Source organism: Chaetodon trifascialis, chromosome 12, assembly GCF_039877785.1.
Source record: "Chaetodon trifascialis isolate fChaTrf1 chromosome 12, fChaTrf1.hap1, whole genome shotgun sequence".
Classification (NCBI taxonomy): Eukaryota; Metazoa; Chordata; class Actinopteri; order Chaetodontiformes; family Chaetodontidae; genus Chaetodon; species Chaetodon trifascialis.
In genome coordinates this window covers 21,892,457-21,910,148 of record NC_092067.1, presented here as the reverse complement: position 1 = coordinate 21,910,148, position 17,692 = coordinate 21,892,457, and the positions used below count along the sequence as shown (strand labels likewise).

Sequence of the window (17,692 nt, the reverse complement as noted above, 5' to 3'; positions counted from 1 at the left end):
ATCAAGGCACCACCTCTCCTCCCTAAATGTTGATTATCATATTTTCATTGTTTGAGTGTTAACCTACTTCATGTTTTCAATATCTAGCTGATCAAACTGTATTTAAAGAGTTTATTCAGCTGTTCTCTTTTATTTTGTTACAACAGTACAGAACAGTAATATCACTCCTATAAAAACATGCACATGCTTTGTCCTCAATCGACATCCACTGAATAACAAAAGCAATGTGTTAGGCATACCGTGTGAAGAGAACATAACATGCTCACAGGGTCAAATCCTGTGGCGATGAGCATTGCAGAGAGCCTGATGGCCAACACCTGTCTAAACAGATGTAGATGAAATACATTTGAATCATCCACTCCAAGATTAATAGACTTCTATTTTTTTTAAATAACCAGGCAAGTCAGTCAAGAGCATGTTCTTGTTCACAGTGATGGCCCCAGTGCTCCTGGGTCCATAACAACCGACTGAGTGAATCACAGCTTGGTCCAAAGACTTTAGGGTGAACTGGGTTTGCTCCGAGAAACGAATGAGCTGTTCTGTCAAACAGCGGGCCTCAATTTTCCTTTTTGCAAATGGTGCTCTTTTCACAGCACGTGTAGGCTGTATGTGCGTTTTGTGTGTGAGTGAGTGTGTGTTTGTGAGTGTGTGTGTGGGCAGCACAGGCACACAGGAAGTTTCATTATATGGAGGCTTCTACTGAGCTTTATAATAAAGCTATTGTATATATTGGATTTTTTTCTCTTCAACTTTTAAAATGGCATTGATTTTCAACTCACTGCCACTGTAGTTTTACTGTGAATCTTGGGAGGTGTTAGCAACCCGTTTATTTTGTAGATTTGAGGGTACTTAGCCAAGCAAAATACATGAATTAATGAATGAATGAATAAATGAGAAACAACAGCATAGTATGAAAAACTGCTACTCAGATTGAGCCTATTACAAAGAACAAGTAACAAGGAATAGGACAATTACAGCACAAACACTACGGATACTTTCACTCTTCTCTTTTAAGCTCATTTTGAACACTGGTTTTAAAAATGGTACTTTAAAAATGATTGAGGAAGTGGAGGAATCCTTTCTGGGCTAATGTGCTAATGTGAAGTGCATGTTTTTCTATGGGTTAAATTAGACAGTGTCATAATTGGAAATAAATAACATAAATAATGATATTAATGTATGCTACAAGACGAATGTAAACTTATTCAATCAGTATCAGCAAGTTTAGCCACGTTATTAATTTTCAAAACCGAACCTACTGAAACAGACAAGCACTCCTCTGCCGCTCAGCGGAACTAATTATTTGCCGCCATGTCTACACGGACAACAATAACGACCGGCACATACTGCGCTTCCGTTGCCCATGACACCGGAACGAAGTTCTGACAGCTGATTTCTCCAATCAGTTCATATCCACCCCTAGCCCCAAATAATAATTTTTGGAGTTATTTACAGTCGGACGTGCCTCCTATAATCTCCGGCTGGAGTCGCAAACAGCGCCGTGAACAGAGAGCAGCTGATTATGGTGTAGCACGGAGCGCTAGCTCTGAGACAGCAGGTAAAAAAAACAACGCTCAGATAACACTCAAGCTAACACTGGTTAGCACAGACACTTTGTTAACAACTTAAAGGTGTCTTCACCGATTAAAATAAGCGACATGTCTTCGTACACTCAAACACAGCTGCGCGGAATAAGCGTGAGCTGAGGCTGGTTTTAAGCTCTGAGACTGTGTCTAGTTAGCTGTGATTAGCAGCGATAGCGGCTCGTTATTACGGTAAGTTAACGAGCTAAAAGTACAGCGACGAGGCGGCAACTTCACTCCTAAAAGTCATGGGCACTTGCTGACAGTAGCAGAAGAGGTCTTTTCTTGTGGAATACGCACTTGCTGGTGTTTGAGAATCCTAGGCTAGTCAGCTGGACTCAATTAGTCTCTGTGAGCTACAGAGAACATTTAAAAGGGAAAGACAGGCAATAACGTCACGTTTACTGAACAGGAGAACTCATGAGCTTCATATACTACCAGTTTGTTTTTAAATATAATTACAGTAAATAAGCTTGGTACGCTGTAAGATCATTTGAGCCTGTGAGGGAAGACTCTGGGCAGAACAAGAACAAACTGCCTTTTCATCAGTGTGTGCGCCTCTATCCGCTCGTTGTGTCAGTCTGTGTGTGTGTGTCCTGCTGTATGGCCCTGTTCCTCCCCCTGCAGCTCTTTGACTAATATCCAGGTAGTCTGTGTCACCGAGCAACGTCAGGGTGCAGTGACTGACAGCTGAGGCAGGTGGGTGTTGAGTCAGACTCTGTGACACACATTTTATGGGCTCAGTGATACCTGATACCCTCACCCTCTGCGACTGCTGCTCCCCAGACGAGCTCACCCGGTGCTCAGACTGGCCAGGCAGAGTGAACTGCTCCCTTAGCGAGGATTAGCGACCTCTGCACCACCTGTGAAAATGCACAGCAGTCAATTGGTAATATTGAGCTTTAGCAGAAAACCTAGAGGAAACATTTATTAAACAGCAGAATGGATTATTGGGATCATCAAGACTGAGTGATATTACATTAAGTGAGTGATGCAGCGTGTCAGGGTGGTTGTTCGACTGTGTGGATGCTGCTGCACCATCTAGGTGCTAGGTGCTACGCTAGGTGACTGTAAATGTCTTTGAAAGTTTTATTTCCCTGAAAGCTGCTTTAACAGTTATTTATTTTAGATGTCAACATACTGTGTTCTGTTTGTCTTTTAATGTAAAGTCAGGTTTCTCATCTTGAGCTGTATTAAATGTATTGAACTGGTGTATTTTTGGGTCATAATTTATGAATAAGATATTGCAATACATCATTTTGTTTGGACTTTAATAGCAGGCTTCTTGATTCAAATACTTTATCAGTCCAGATATTGTTGTCTGATAAGTGCATATACAGTCAATGCCAAATAATCAGCAATTAAAAGGCACAAGAAACACTCACAGGAAACGGATAAACAGCTATTCATGTAATTTCCTGTTGCACGGCATTGATAGCCATCAGAAGTGTTTACGAAGACTGCTTTTATCTGAGTTTAACAGTGTCATGTCATAGATAATGGCTTCCTGATGCAGCACCATTAAAAGGAGAGTTGGCAGGAGCTGAAGTTCTCGTTTCCTTTCCTGTTACTTCGCTGTAACAGTGAGTCTGCTGAATATTATTTAGCAACGACAAAATGCTGCTCGTACTGTATTATAAGAAGATTTATGATGGTTGTCTCTGTAGGCTGCCCTCTGTCTGGTCCTCTTGCTGTTTTTGAGATAACTGAATAAAAGTTTCAACATAATGTGTTTTTTTTTTTGTTTTTTTTGTTTAATCTTCCCCCCCCAAAACCTCTGAGTTTCTTGTGGCATACAGTGTGAATAACCACTGTTGAAGACCACAATAGTTAATGTACAGTTTTGGTGTCTTTCAGCAGTGCTAAAATACAGTACAGTACAGTATTCTCCCTGATCAAACTCTCATTCCTCTGAAAACAAGCTGGAGTTGATCACGAATGTTAAGCACATATCGTCAAAATTCAGCTCCTTTAGCTTTTACTGCTCAGCTTTTATCTGTTCAGAGGATGGGCTTGGTGTAAAGGACAGTTACACAATAGGAGGTTGTGCTATTAATCACCTCAGTTTACTGCAATTAATCTCACGTAACAAGACTGTAACTCAACACTTACACTGCAAGACAACTTGTAGCCCCACATGTTTTTCCACAACAGGGAGTCTAATTACCTGAATCAATGTCAAGCACTTCCTTCTTGCACCATAATTAAATGTTGTCAGTCATTTTATTGCTATAGTAAATACAGGACGCAGTAGACTTGAACCTCGTCATTTTTTGGTGCCTCACCTATTCAACACCTGCCTTTTCTGTCCTTTTTGTCTTTTACTATTTCTAAGACCTGAGCTTTGCTCTTATATGTCATTTACCTTTAAAGACACATCTCTGTAGTTTTTTCCATCCATCCTTCCATTATTTATAGTATTTCTGCTTAATGTGTGAAGCATCGGGGGGTAGCTGGAGTGTGTTCCAGCCCACTGGGCTTGAGGCAGAGTGCAGCCTGGACAGGCTGCCACTCTGTCACAGGGCTCGGCTGTCGCTGTAGGCAAGACAGCCATTCATATTCACAACTGTGAGCAATTCAGAGTTAGTTCACATTGTGTGCATGTCTTCGGACTGTGAGGGGAAACTGGAGTGAATTTCTAATGATTGTGATGAAAATATTTAAATATTTAACATGGGCATGAATATAAAAAGTCCCCTTTCATAGAACATAGATTTTAGAATATGGCAAGATCATATGACGTTTAAAAAATGCATGAGTGCAGTGAGACTAACTAATTTATTGTTTATGGTGTGTGTGATTGTCAGGCATTTGAGCAGCAGTGCAGTGCAGCACAGCGCAGCGTGGGGCACAGCGAGGCAGATCACAGCAGCATAGCCATGCTTACATTGGCCAGTAAGCTGAAGAGGGATGATGGAGGGAAGACGGGCCGTGCCTCTGGAGCCTCCGACTCCACCCACAGGGTCTCCATCAGGGACCGCCTCCTTACCAAAGGTACCTGTGCCATGGTCCACTTTGTCCATCGCGTGTTTGTACAGAAGCAAAACAAACAAGGCAGCTAAATATTTTAGGACGGACGCTGCAGGATAAGACAGTTGTTTCCTGAGTATGCTTTCATTTTAATTTGGTTTATTCATCATATCTTACTTCAATACAAAAACTTACAATAGTTCATGCTCCTCTTCCTCCATAGATTTTCAGGCTTCTCCCACCATTTGTTTTTCTCTATTTCTACCTTTCTCCTTGGTTTTTATTTATAGGTACCCCTCATTGCCTTGAGAGGCAGCTTCCACACACCTGCCTCATCTCTCCTCCTTTAAAATTCAGGGTTGTCCTTGTCCTTCTCAGTTTTTGTCATTCTGTTTACACTTCACATCTCTCTTTGCTTTAGTTCATACACTTACTTAAAGGTATCACTTTACTGTGTCACTAATATATTACAGGACATTATATACAGATCCATTGCTTCACTCTGTGTCAAATAACTGATAGACATATACAGTAAGTGCTGTATTTCTACACAGTCAAATAACATGAAAAATATATATAGTGAGTGCTCCACAGCCGACTTGTTGCAAAGTTCACACCTTTTGTTTGAGCATCTTATTTTACGGGGCTTTCTGAAAAAATATTCCAATGCCCTGTCAAATGGGAAGGCCTCAGGATGGGGTCCATTTATGGAGATCCTCAGGGAGGAAGCCAGGATTTCTCCTTAAAACCGTTTCGGTCTGTTATCCCTTGAGGATAAAGCCAAAACAAAAATCCCCAAACTGCACTGATATAAAGAAAATCTGTAATCATTTGTTGTGCTTTTTAAAGCGATGCTCTTACCCTGTTCACCATTGAGAAATCATACTCAGTTAACACTTGAAACAGGAATAACTTGTGCAGGGCCCGCAGAGAGGCTCAGGCAGGGGTAGATGTTGGCCCACTCACCAAAATTTGCTTGCCAGCACACTGATAATCTCCTCCTGGTTCTTGTTCTTGAAACAATAATTGGTTTATCTTAACTGTAGTGTGTTGCTTGTGTGTGTGATGGTTGATTGTAGCCACAATCGGGCTTATTCTTTCACCTTGAATGCCCCGCTAAGGCCATGTTTCTTGAACAAGAACCACTCCTGCAGGACCTCATGTTGAGGGCAAAATTTCCTGGAAAGACTCAGCAGAGGGGAGATGTTGATTGTGTCATCTTGTCGAGCAGCTGATTGTGATCCCAAGACATTTAATGGTCCAAGGATGTCCAAATCATGTCTGCGTGTGCTTCCAGGCCAGATTTGTTAGGGTGGATGACCTACAATGAACAGAAAAGCCAAGCGAACACCAACTCCCACCTCTACTACAGTCGTTAAGGGCCAGGCCGCAGTAGTACAAACAATAAAAATCCAAATAATACATTTTCTTCGAAGAAGGGGAAAATTCATTCGTTTAAAACATTTAGTTCTCACTGGAGTCTGGCCCACTGCTTCTCCCTTGGCGCTTCATGCCCTTTCCTATTCCTCTCCTCTTTGTGCTGTATGTTTAACACTCCAAATCCTTGGGAATCATCAAGGTCCCAATGGAGGCGGGCCAGGAATGATCCAGGCCGTGGAGTCTATCCAGCCTCTTTGATGCTCCTCAGAGTCTGAATTGTGCCAGGAAGCTAAATTTAAACAAGAATAGCTGCTGTTTAGTATTGGTCAGACATGCAATCAACCCTCATTTTAATACATGAAATCAAGCAGATTTTAATATGCAGATGTGCTCAGAGTCCCTTTGCCCCTGGACATCTTCTCACCTCTGCCTCCTCTGCCAGGGCTCCAAGGACTGTGCCAGGTTCCTCTTTGGGGTCTCGGTGCGCTTGTGCTGAGAGAGCCAGTGCTTGTCAACAACATGTTTGAATTAAAAACACAATGATTAGACATGAACATACAGACGATAACAACCATAGTATCAGATTACTGTTCTTATGTTAGACATGATGGTTGATTATGAACAGACAGAAAATAACTGCAAGTGGTATCAAGTTATCTTTCTTTCATGCCACTGTTAGCCAGTGTGGTGGATGCTGGCTTGAGTGTTGCAGTGTGATTTGCGCTGTGTCTGGAAGAAAATGAGGTTCTTGAAGATAATCCTTGAAATGCACTTCAATGATTCCTTGCAGGCAAGTGCCAATCTGTCGGCAGCACAAGCCACAGCCACAATCTCTGGAAAGCTGCCTGTGAGTTGCTTCCCAACCCCATTCACACTCCCTAAATTTAAGTACTACTATTTAGTGACAAACATCGGATAGAAAAGAGTAATCTCACATGGGCGTAAAATAATTTCTCATCATACCAGCTGCTCCATCAGTCCCAAGTCCTTAGAGTTCCTCTGTTGGGAGGCCCTTCTTCTTGACAGCTGTCACAACAGTGGCTGCTTTGCCATCGGCAATAGGGACCAGGTCCAGGAAGTGATTGAATACATGTCCCTCTTTGTCCAGGTATCTGCATAGGCTAGTATTTAGTATTCACTGTTCGTTAACAGGACCACGTATTAATGGGATTCTGGCAGAAGATAAGATAAAAAGAAATAAGACTTAGTTGATCCCATGCCGGTGAAATTCACTTCTTACAGCAGCAGGAGTAAAAAGGAGACGTTTATGGCTCCTTGATGACTTCTGCTGAGACCTCTACCATGTCGTCAATGATACTGTGAGACCTAGAATTATTCCTCGGCTCAGTCGTGACGTTTGGAAACGGAGACGAAGGACTGTGTAATTTGTTAGCTTTTTTATCCATTAACGTAAAGATTGAATTTAATCTTAAATAACGGCTAGGTGATCTTAGCCTTTAATTTCCTGAAGTAGTCTCACACTAGAAGCTCAGCCAGGCTCAAAAGATTTGAGTCATGTGTGAGTGGTGGGCCAGTTCATTTTTTATAAGCCAGTAAAGGCACATGAACCCACCGATGATTGCCTCGGGCTCCAAGATAACTCTGGGCTCAGAGGAGTCCATCACTGAGATGCCTGTAAACAACAAAATGATTAGAAAATGATGTGAACACACTCAAGTTATATTATTATATACCTGCTGATGAAATTGGAACCTACCAGATTCAAGTGATTCCAGGCGTCTGATGCTTTCCTGGTGGTGCTTTGCAGTCATGTGCCGTTCCAAGTAATATTTTCTGTATATATCCGCTCCAACCACAATGAAAGCCCTCTTTGTGCAGACTGTCTTAGATGCAGGCTTGTGGTGCCCGCACAGTGGAATAACATCCCTTAAAAGTAGAGCAATCTTTGTGAAAATGAGCTAAATATCTGAACATATGAACATATGCACCTGATTATTTACTCTTTTTTGTGATGACTTTTGAATTATATACACAGAACATGAAGACGATCACATAATAATGAGGAGGAGGAGGAAATGAAGGGAAAGGAGAAATAAAATCAAAAGAAGAGAGATGAAAATATTATTTCTGATTATTTATTCATGATAATACAAATGATGCAGATATTATTTGCTGTTTGTGGTCCAGCCAGCTCTTAAATTGAGCCCCTCTGGATCAAATCCAGTGCTTCTGCTCGCTGCCTGCTGATGTCCTGTCACAGAAGCACAGAAGAAGATGAGGCCCCTTTTCCTGAGAAATGTGCTTTCTCTCACCTCACCTGTCTCACCTCTCACCTGTGCCCGAGCTGGCTCTCTCACAGCAGCATGTCGGCTGCTGTCCTCCTCCTCCTCTCCTGCAGCTCTCTCTTCATTAGCAGCCTGACCCTCCTGGTGCTCCAGCTGTCGCAGCAGCACTGGTCAAAGGTCAAAGATGAACAAGTTAACTTGATTTGCAAGTGGAAGTGAATTCATTATCCTGCTTCTGTGCGGTGTGTATGGAGTTGTGCATAAGAAGCGGGTTAACTTCTGCCTCAGAGAGCCTCATGGAGACGAGGAGCTGTTCAGACAGGTGCTTTGTGAGTGTTTGTGAGAGAGAGAGTGTGAGAGCACGGCAAAGAGGGGTTGAACAAAACAATAAGATTTTACTCATTTTAAATAGTAATAAGGAAATAGAAATTCAGTATGTGGCATTCAATGCTGATGTTGTGGTGGGCCGGGGAAACACTGCAGGCGGGATAATAGTACAAGGTTGCTGGAAACCGTTAAATGAGCTGTCGTGGGACCGGCACCTCCTAACGCTCAAACTGAGGATGATGGGCTTCTTCTAACACACTGATGTTTGAGTGAAACATCTCGCCGAGGCACAAAGGAACCTGCTCCTCTCTGGTCAGATCTTATTATTGTCCGTCTTTCTCGCTGTTGCCAGGAAAGCATGACTGGTCTTGTTTTTGGTGTGTTTCGTGAAGCGAATCGTACTGATCGCTGCTTCAGTGGCCATGTAAAATAGCTAAACAGTAATGCAGTGTTTGTCAAATAAAATGGGGCAAAGAGTATACAGACAAACAGTACGGCAGCTGATATCACTGTGAGGACTCCAGCTTAGCGCTTGGACCTTGATGTTACGTAGCTGAGAAGCATTGAAATGAATTGTGGATGATCCTTGGGCAGAACATTTTAAAATATGCATAGGGACCTGACATTTAGCGCAGGTGGGCTACGGAGAAGAGTACTTGTTCTGACAAAAGCCAGTTGCAGGTCTTTTGGAAAAAACAGTAGCTCCCTGCAAGTCCTTGATAAAGAGCCGACCCTCTGCTCTGACCTCCATCTGTGCCTCATTATAACTCAGCGTATCTCAAAGAATATGTTTGTAGAAGTGACGATGGAAAATGCTTAGCATGACACACCAGAACAACAAAGTAGACCGTGCAGATGTCACTCAGAGTCAACTGAACAAGCCTCCACTCTTTACCGCTCGTCCTGCTGGCTCTCTTCTCTCCTTCCTCTCTTTGTCTCTCCTTCTATTCGTTACCCACCGATGGAGTCATTCTGGTCTTTTTTTCACCTGCATGCTGGAGATTGTGCTTTTATGCACAGAAACTTTGTCGACGGAGCAGGTAGCTCGTTTAAAAAGTATGAGTGTGACAGTGTCTCGTGTGTGTGTGCGCGCCTGTGTGTGTGTGTGTGTTTCTCTTTGTCTTTAGCCTCTTCTCTGCTCCTGTATTCATTATTCTTTTTTTCCTCTCTCAACAGAAGTTGCAGAACTTGAAGCCAATCTCCCTAGTGAGTATACTTTACACTTCCATACACACTGAACTCATTTGATTAGTTGAGTCATTCTCTCTGAGTTCGTTAGACTTCGCCTCCCTCCACGTGTTTGCATCAGTGTTTGTTAAGCCCACATCTTCCTCCAGTCGATACATCTGAAAGTGTAGCAGCTGAGTAGCTGACTTTATATCCCAAGTCTTACACTGTCCCTCTGCTTCTTTTTCTCATTTAAAGGAACAAAAACAAGCTTTTATTTGCAGTTGTTTTTTTCTCTTTGTGCTACAACATGGAGGAATATTGCTTACAAGATAAATTAACTTTCAGATGTGATAAAATGATCATCAGTTATTCGCAGAGCACTGTACTTAACATGCAGCCCACAGTATGTTTTCTGCTCTGCCTGATTAAAAAGCTGTTGAACTGGTGCATTTAATTCAGTGTTTCTGTATCACAAACATGTCTTAGAAGCCTCATCCAGCCGTATCCATCCAGAGTCTAATTTTACACATAACTAAAAACCTTATTGAGTGAAAAGAGCTGATGGGATGTTAAATTTGATTGACTCAAGTGAGTGATCTTGGGCGCAGTACATGTCCTTGAACACCAGGGGGGAATGTGGTGCCACAGGGAGTCCCAAGGCATAGATCCTGTGAAAGCTGTGAACACACAGTAGAAAACAGTCGGAAGCATGCGATAAAAAACAATATATTGTTGCTTTTAATGCCTTTATTTGCACAAAGGTAATAAAAAGTAATGGTAGATGTTCAGACAGCTGCTTCAGACTTTCACCTTTGACACAAATAACTAGTAACTCTTCCCTGTTTGTCGCCCGTTTGTTCTTGTTCAGGTACATGCAAAGCCAGTTTCCCAGATGAGGACAAGCTGCATCATTTTCAGCTGGCAGTTTCTCCTGGTAAGAGTAAAAACCCCCCAAACATCTGCCTGTTCCCTCGGCGTTCTTACATAAATGACTGCTTTGATCATTTAATAACTGTTTAGTTCATGGGATGCAGAAAAATTAGTCACAGCTAATGTCACTTTGGCTTCCACCTTTGCAGCACTGACACTGTAAACACTTACTGCAGCAGGATTGTGATTTTATTAACCCCTTACCATTGCCCAAGCGAATGCAAGGCACAAACAGGTCACTCTTTCCACCTTAAAACTGCTCTGATGAGACACCCAACATTTTGTGAGTGAGTGGGGAACTTTTAGGGACCTTGAAACAGGATATTGAAGCAAAGATTTACTGCTGCATGTAGATTTAACAGAGATTTGAGCATCAGACATCGCTGGAAAATAGCCTCTCAGTTCATTATCCTTGCGTCATGCCATCATTTCTAAGTATCACTGCTCCCCAAAAGATGATTTGAGTCATCGGTCGAGAAGACCCTGAGCTGGCTGTGAGTCAGCTCTGAAGATCCTGAGGGCCCAGTCCTCATGACAGATATGAAAAGTGGAATACATATTGTCAGCCTAATGTGATGCTCACAGCTCCCTGAATACAGAGTGCATAGCAAATGCATAATTTTCTTTAAAGAGCTTTAGCCTCCAGTTAGGACATGCAGCCGTATCCCTGGCTGTCTCATTTTGTGCCGTCTCACCTCCAGACAATATGCAGGGTTTGTGTGTGCAGATTGTGGGGGAGGAGCGCGTCGTGCATAATGGAGTTGGAGCAAATGCAAATGTTAGCGATTTGTTTGAAAGTCTGTGTGCGTCTTCAAGCGCTCCCTTTAAATGGCACTCCAGTCTTCTCTGTATTTCGACATTACCTCCGCACAGTCATTATTCCCCAAGTCCAGTCTGCTTTCTCAGCACTGTTCCAGGCTAAGTGGGCTACCTGTCGAACACTGTGCAAACCGAACACGCCAGTGTGGGATTACCCGAGTCTCTGGAGGCTCTCCTCTCACTTCCTGCGCTCTGTTTGTCACGCACACTTTCTGACTATCTTCAATGTCACCTTCGCATTTCTCTCATTTTAAATGTGGAAATTTGTTGTCATCTCTTTTGTAAAGATACGTGACAAGGAGAGCATCAGGCAGAGACTGAGAGAAAGTGAAGGTGTAGATCTCCTTTTGTATGTGCCTGAATGATTGAGAGGGACTAAGAAAGAGGTGGTAAATGAGGATAGTGAAACATGGACGGAGTATTTTCATAGTTTATGTGGAGGTAAAAGTCATTATCCTGTTAATAACATACACACAACTGCCGCAGATCGAAGTTTAACCAGGAAGTTTGTCTAAAAACTGGCTAATTTTACTCCTCGTTTGTGTTTTCTCCTCCAAATAAGTATCACTAAACTTTTGGCTTGAAGAGCTGCAGTGGTGGGCCAACATTTACTGGCATATGCAGCTGAAACGACCCCCAAATATGTTGCAGTGGGTGAGGAAGCTCAAGCCATTGTCTCGTGTTTATTTCAGACCTGATCAGCTTAGTTTGACCATCTCTTTATTGTGTTACTTGCTTAGTCTTTGGAATAACCAGCAGAAAATATTTGGTAGTTGCAACTTACTGCTACTCATTATCTGAATTACAGTTTCCTGTGTTTTAAAACACAGTTTGTTTTGGTTAGGTAGCACTTAAAGCTGGATTTGAGAGCTGTTGTGTGAGAGACGGAAGTCACTGCATCAGTTTTTGTCAGCTAAGATGTTATGAGGGCTTTATGTTTCCATAAGTGCTGAATTTATTTAAAGCTTTCAAACTGTTCTGGGCCGTGTGTGTGTGTGTGTGTGTGTGTGTGTGTGTGTGTGTGTGTGTGTGTGTGTGTCTGTGTGTCTGTGATTCATCCGTCTCCCTGCCACCCGAGTCGGCATTCAAACTCCAGCCTAGCTTTCACAAAGGCCTTTGTAAGCAAAATCTGCACAGAAAAGCAAAGATCAGCAATTAGAGACGCTGTTTGGTGTCATGTTCTTTAAGAGGAGTTGGTAAAGAGAGTTCTCAGAGAAAGCCTCGCTCAATTATTCAACACCTCTGTCTCTCCTCACACACACACACACACACACACACACACACACACACACACACACACACACACACACACACACACACACACACACTTTGTTTCCATCACTTCAGAGCACGTTACACTTACTTACATTCATTTCTTCCAGACTTCCTCTAACCATAGCTACTACTTGCCTAACCCTAACCCAAAGCTTCACCCTAAAACCGAATGATTCATGGTGTGGGGACTTGCGATTTGTCCCTAAAAGAGATGCGAATCCCCACAATATGACAGGTTTATGTCCCCAAACAGATGAAATACACACACATACACACACTTCACTTCGCTGGTTCTTTTTTCTTTTTCTATTTGTGTCTCCCTGTCTGTAATCTATCTCCATCTTTTTGCTCTCTCTCTGTCTTTGTCCACTACTCTGAAGTCAGTCGTGATGCAGTTCATTATCAAAATACAGTGTCAGAGCTAGAGTGCTAACACCCATATCAACAAACATGTAGGCAAAATGCTGCCGTAGAAGTCTAAGCCTCTGCAGGGCATAAATACAAAGGGAAACTGTGAACATCTTTTGTTCTGTGGACCTGTCTGTCATAAAAGCAAGGAAAAATACCTCATCAAGGTGTGGTTCTGTGTCTCTGTATAAGATCCGAGATGCTGCCCAGCAGGCCTCTCATTTTTCTATTGTCCTTACACTGTGCTGTCAAGTTCCCTTTGAGAATTGCATTAGTTGGACATTATACACACAGGAGCTTTAATCTGTGCTGCAGGGAAGGTAATCGTGGTCGGGGGGAAAATAAAAAACTGCAAAGGGAAGTTGCCGCAGGATGCAGGTTGTCCAATATCTCCTCTGTCCGAAAGAGTGGAAGGTAAAATCTTCTCCACTTGTCACGAGGGGAATTTATAGCTCAAAGATTACGTAAGCAGTGCTTTCCTTTTTGTGTTTCCTCCTTTTTTTAATCTTTAATGTCCTCATGGGAATGAGATGCGATAGAGGTTTACTCTCGATGAGCATTGCTTATGCTACACATAATGCAGTGATTTCATTGTTCTTAACGGGGCCAGCTACAAAACACACTGCTTCACATACATCCAACAAAATACATGAGCGCAGAAATTAAGCTTTTCTGGAATTGAGAGGCTCAATCCCTTTTTATCTGAAACTGTTGTTCCATCCTGAGTTTGTGTTTAGTGGTTTCGCTCCATCCTGTGCTCCTTAAACGGTTTATACACACAGATTTCAATTTTTTATGGATCAACAGTAATATAAAAAATCTAGAACACCCACTCAAAGACACAAAGATATGTTCAAGTCACACATCTTCCACAACAACAGAAGTGTGCTTTTGCTTTTGCTGTATTAGCAGCATGTGGTGCAGTATTCATATTGCTTTATTTTTGATGTTTTCCGTACCAGCCTGGTTTCATCAATTTCTTTCTTTTTTCTGAGAGACTGAGTCTGATCACCTCCCTCAAAGAGCAAAGAAGCAAAATAACACCTAATTAAAGAACACACGAATATGCAGTTTGTGTCAGATTGTGTGCCCGGATCTCACTGAAGCAATGGCTGACAGCAAAATATGTCTTTTTATTATAAACTGTATATTAAATCTAGGCGTTTTATAAAAATGTAGACGAGTCTGACATTCGTTTTCATACATAAAAAACAGGAAACATCGGCGAAATCAGTCATCTTTTTCAAGCTCGGGTCAGTTGGAATGTCTTTTCAGTTTAGTTTAGCTTCCTTTTCCCATGCAGCAGCTCTGTGCTGTGACCCCGCAGCCCCAGACCCCTGTGTCTCTGAGGAATGGGGACAGCAGCAACACTCCGGGGTGAACATGTTCTCACATCTCATTGTTTGGATTGTTAGAAGTACAACAGGGAAAGAAAATTGATGTACACAGTGCATTGTTTTTGTGTGTCAAACGTGTACTTAATCTGCTTGATTTGCATACGAATAATTAGTCTATTGTTGTGCACATTGCTGCAGAAACCTGGAAACTTTCAGTGTTTGAGCAAAACTCTGCATGAGTGGCCTAATTTTAGGGATAGCAGGAGGTCAGAGTGTGTTGAAAAAAGTATATTTATGGTAATTTATAATACTTTAGTGAGTTTATTTTAATCCCTTACTGGCAAAATAATTACATGTTTTCACTGAGGTATTTAAATCATCTGTCAACTTTGTGGAAAGACAGGAGTCATATGTTACAGTCCTTTTGAAAACAATCCTGGTTGCAAAACAGTTGAGACGTTCGTTCACGAGCGAGGATGGAGCGAGGTTCACCACTTTGTGAACACATGATTGGATAAAGGAGATTACTACATGGACTCAGAACACTTCGTAAAACTGGCGGTAAACACAGTTTGTTTGCAAATGATTGATTTATTTGTGCTTTGTACAACTTTTTAGAAATCAGGGTCAGTCTGTAACGCCTTAAATCATCTGTTGAGTCCTGTCTAGGCGTTACTGTGACTCCTCCATCATTCGTTTGGCTTAATTTGGCTTTGTCAGGTCCCAAACTGGAGATGTTTTGCGTTTTGATCCTCCTCTAAAATTTCTAGACACTTTCTCGTCGTTGGTCTATTTCTAAATGAATTTTTGTGGAGCCAAGTCACCAGCGTTTGAATTTTGGCTTGGCCTACGTAGTGCACTGGTGCTTCTCCTGAATTTATTACACAGATAAACAGCGTGAACATTGGATGAAGCTAACAACAGCGAGAGGTGCTTTGAGTGAACACCTGCATGGGTTTGTGTTGGTAGACAGCCAAGAAGAGGCTACATGGTCATCAGAAGTTCATCTCTGCACAGTAGTGGGTGTGCATGTGTAACTTCATGCTCATGACACAGTACAGCTGTGTAGATAAGTGTCAAGTGTTTCATACTGTAGCACCCCTGCTGCCTTTCAGTAGAATTTCTATCACTGCATTCCCTGACGGGAAAAAACAGCAAAAAAAACACATGCAGGAAAATATAATATGATGTATGTGGGGATTTTTTTCTGTTGTGCTCGTGTCCTCCTGTGGATCTTAGTCGTTCCTGATGAACAACATAGTTCACTTGCAGTTATGTATGACAGCTGTTCACCTCCCACAGACATCCAGAGGTTCATAATGAACTTTTTTGGATGAATCTGTAGATTTTCTTGCATTAAAAAGCGAACAAACTAGCATCTTTCTGTCATTTGATGATCGTGACCGCCTAACAGTCTATCCCCAGAAGTGTGCGCGTGTGTGTGTGTGTGTGTGTGTGTGTGTGTGTGTGTGTGTGTGTGTGTGTGTGTGTGTGTGTGTGTGTGTGTGTGTGTGTCCAGTATCTTGTGACAGTTAAGACTGATTGTTCCAGTGTACTGAAGACACTCATGAATTATTCATGACCTCTGACTGCAGTAGTTAGTCAGTAGATGCGCTCTGTCTCTCCCTCTTTCAGTTTGTTGCTTTTTCTCCTCGTCTTATTCTCTCTTGTCCTTTTTGTCTTATTCTCTCTTGTCCCTTTTTGTATCCGTCCATCCTGTTTTCTACTTGACATCTTGCTCAGGCTGCATCTCTCCACTTCACACAGCCTCCCTCTCCCCTCTCCCTTCTCATTTATAATACAGGGGAGACTGTGCCGGCTAACTAAATTGCACCTCCGTCTTTGTTGCAGTGAATGGAATCGGGTGAGGTTTAGATAGCTCCTTTTATGAAGGCCTTATCTCAAATTGCTCAGCACTTTGAGTACACAGAGAGAGTGGGGGTGAGAGGGCTGCTCGTCTTTATGCTGGTTTTGAATGCGTGCGTAAAAAGCATTTTTACCTCTGAAACACAGATTGTAAGTTTTGTTGGTACTGTGTCAGAGCAGTGTGGGAATAACTTTGTACTACGTTGTATTGAAAGGTGTAAATAACATTTGTGTCTTCCCATATGTGTAGAAGAGATGGTTCAAATATACCACAGGAGTGTATTTTAGTATGTGGTCCATGTTTGACTGCAGAGCAACATATTTTTAGGCAAAATGTGCAAAGCCAAGTCAATCGAGCACATGCACATGTTCACACGCTCGCACAGTCACATCATTACATGGCTTAGTACCGCGCACTTTCCTTTCCCCTCAATCTCTCTCACACTTTCTTGACTTCCGTCAGAAGTTTCTCAGAGTACTGGTCCGCCGGAGAGAGCGCTAACACAGCGTGAGCTCCATGTGGAGTTATTTCTTTCTGTCCAGATCTGACTCTCTCCTCCACCTTCTCCTCCTCTCATCCCTGAAAGTGCCAGAAGGTCACAGCAGAAATGTAAATGTTGTTCATCTCTATGAATGAACCCGTCTAAACAAAACCTGAACACGCCTTTAATTGGCTTTAAGCCTGTTTGACCTACAGATTGTGGTCACACTCAAAGGTTACACGTTAGGTCTTCACCCCCCTGAGATCAACTCCTTGATTGAGATTCGATCCTTCCAGTTGGTCCTCTCATTTACTCCCCGTCGCAGATTCATCGATCTTGGCTGAGCTGGTTGATCTACGCTGACTTTGTTACGTTGAGCTCAGACACATCCTCCTGCTTCATTTCAGTGAGACCCCTGCGTTGGCAAAGCGGGGTCCTGACACAGAGGGCTCCTGCAAAAAAAGATGAAGGGTCTTCGGACAAAAATGTTTCACCTGGCTCAGGTTTTGAATGCAATACAACATCATCTGTTAGTGTTCATTGGGCAGATTAATTATGTGCCAGTTCCGGATAGATGACTCTTTAACTTCAATAGTATGCTGATCTTGCAGTTGTAGCGATGGATTATTCGTATTTAACTGGACTACATGTGTTGTTTTTCATCTTCCCACTTTTGGCAAAACACCAACATAGCTCCTTTTATTTTTAAATGCAACATGGCCTTAATCTCCATAAGTCTTATACCTCAGCAGTAGTGTATGATGATGATGATGATGATGATGATGATGATGATGATGATGATGATGAAAGAACCTCTTTCTGCAGGAAATTGTACATTGATGTTCGTCTTGTACACTTATACACTCATATTGCTGTGTATACGCTTTGAAAACATTTGC

General features: G+C 42.3%; 1 protein-coding gene across 1 annotated transcript in view; it reads left to right on the top strand.

Annotated features, from left to right (window-relative positions):
* The first annotated feature begins 1,343 nt into the window (after positions 1–1,343).
* Positions 1,344–17,692, top strand: part of ube2f (ubiquitin-conjugating enzyme E2F (putative)) — a 40,564-nt gene continuing 24,215 nt past the window's right edge. The window contains exons 1-4 of the mRNA XM_070976671.1: positions 1,344–1,558; positions 4,391–4,577; positions 9,683–9,712; positions 10,545–10,610. Coding sequence (XP_070832772.1) covers positions 4,463–4,577; positions 9,683–9,712; positions 10,545–10,610 — 211 coding nt within the window. The 5' untranslated portion in view covers positions 1,344–1,558; positions 4,391–4,462. The remainder of the gene's footprint in view (positions 1,559–4,390; positions 4,578–9,682; positions 9,713–10,544; positions 10,611–17,692) is intronic.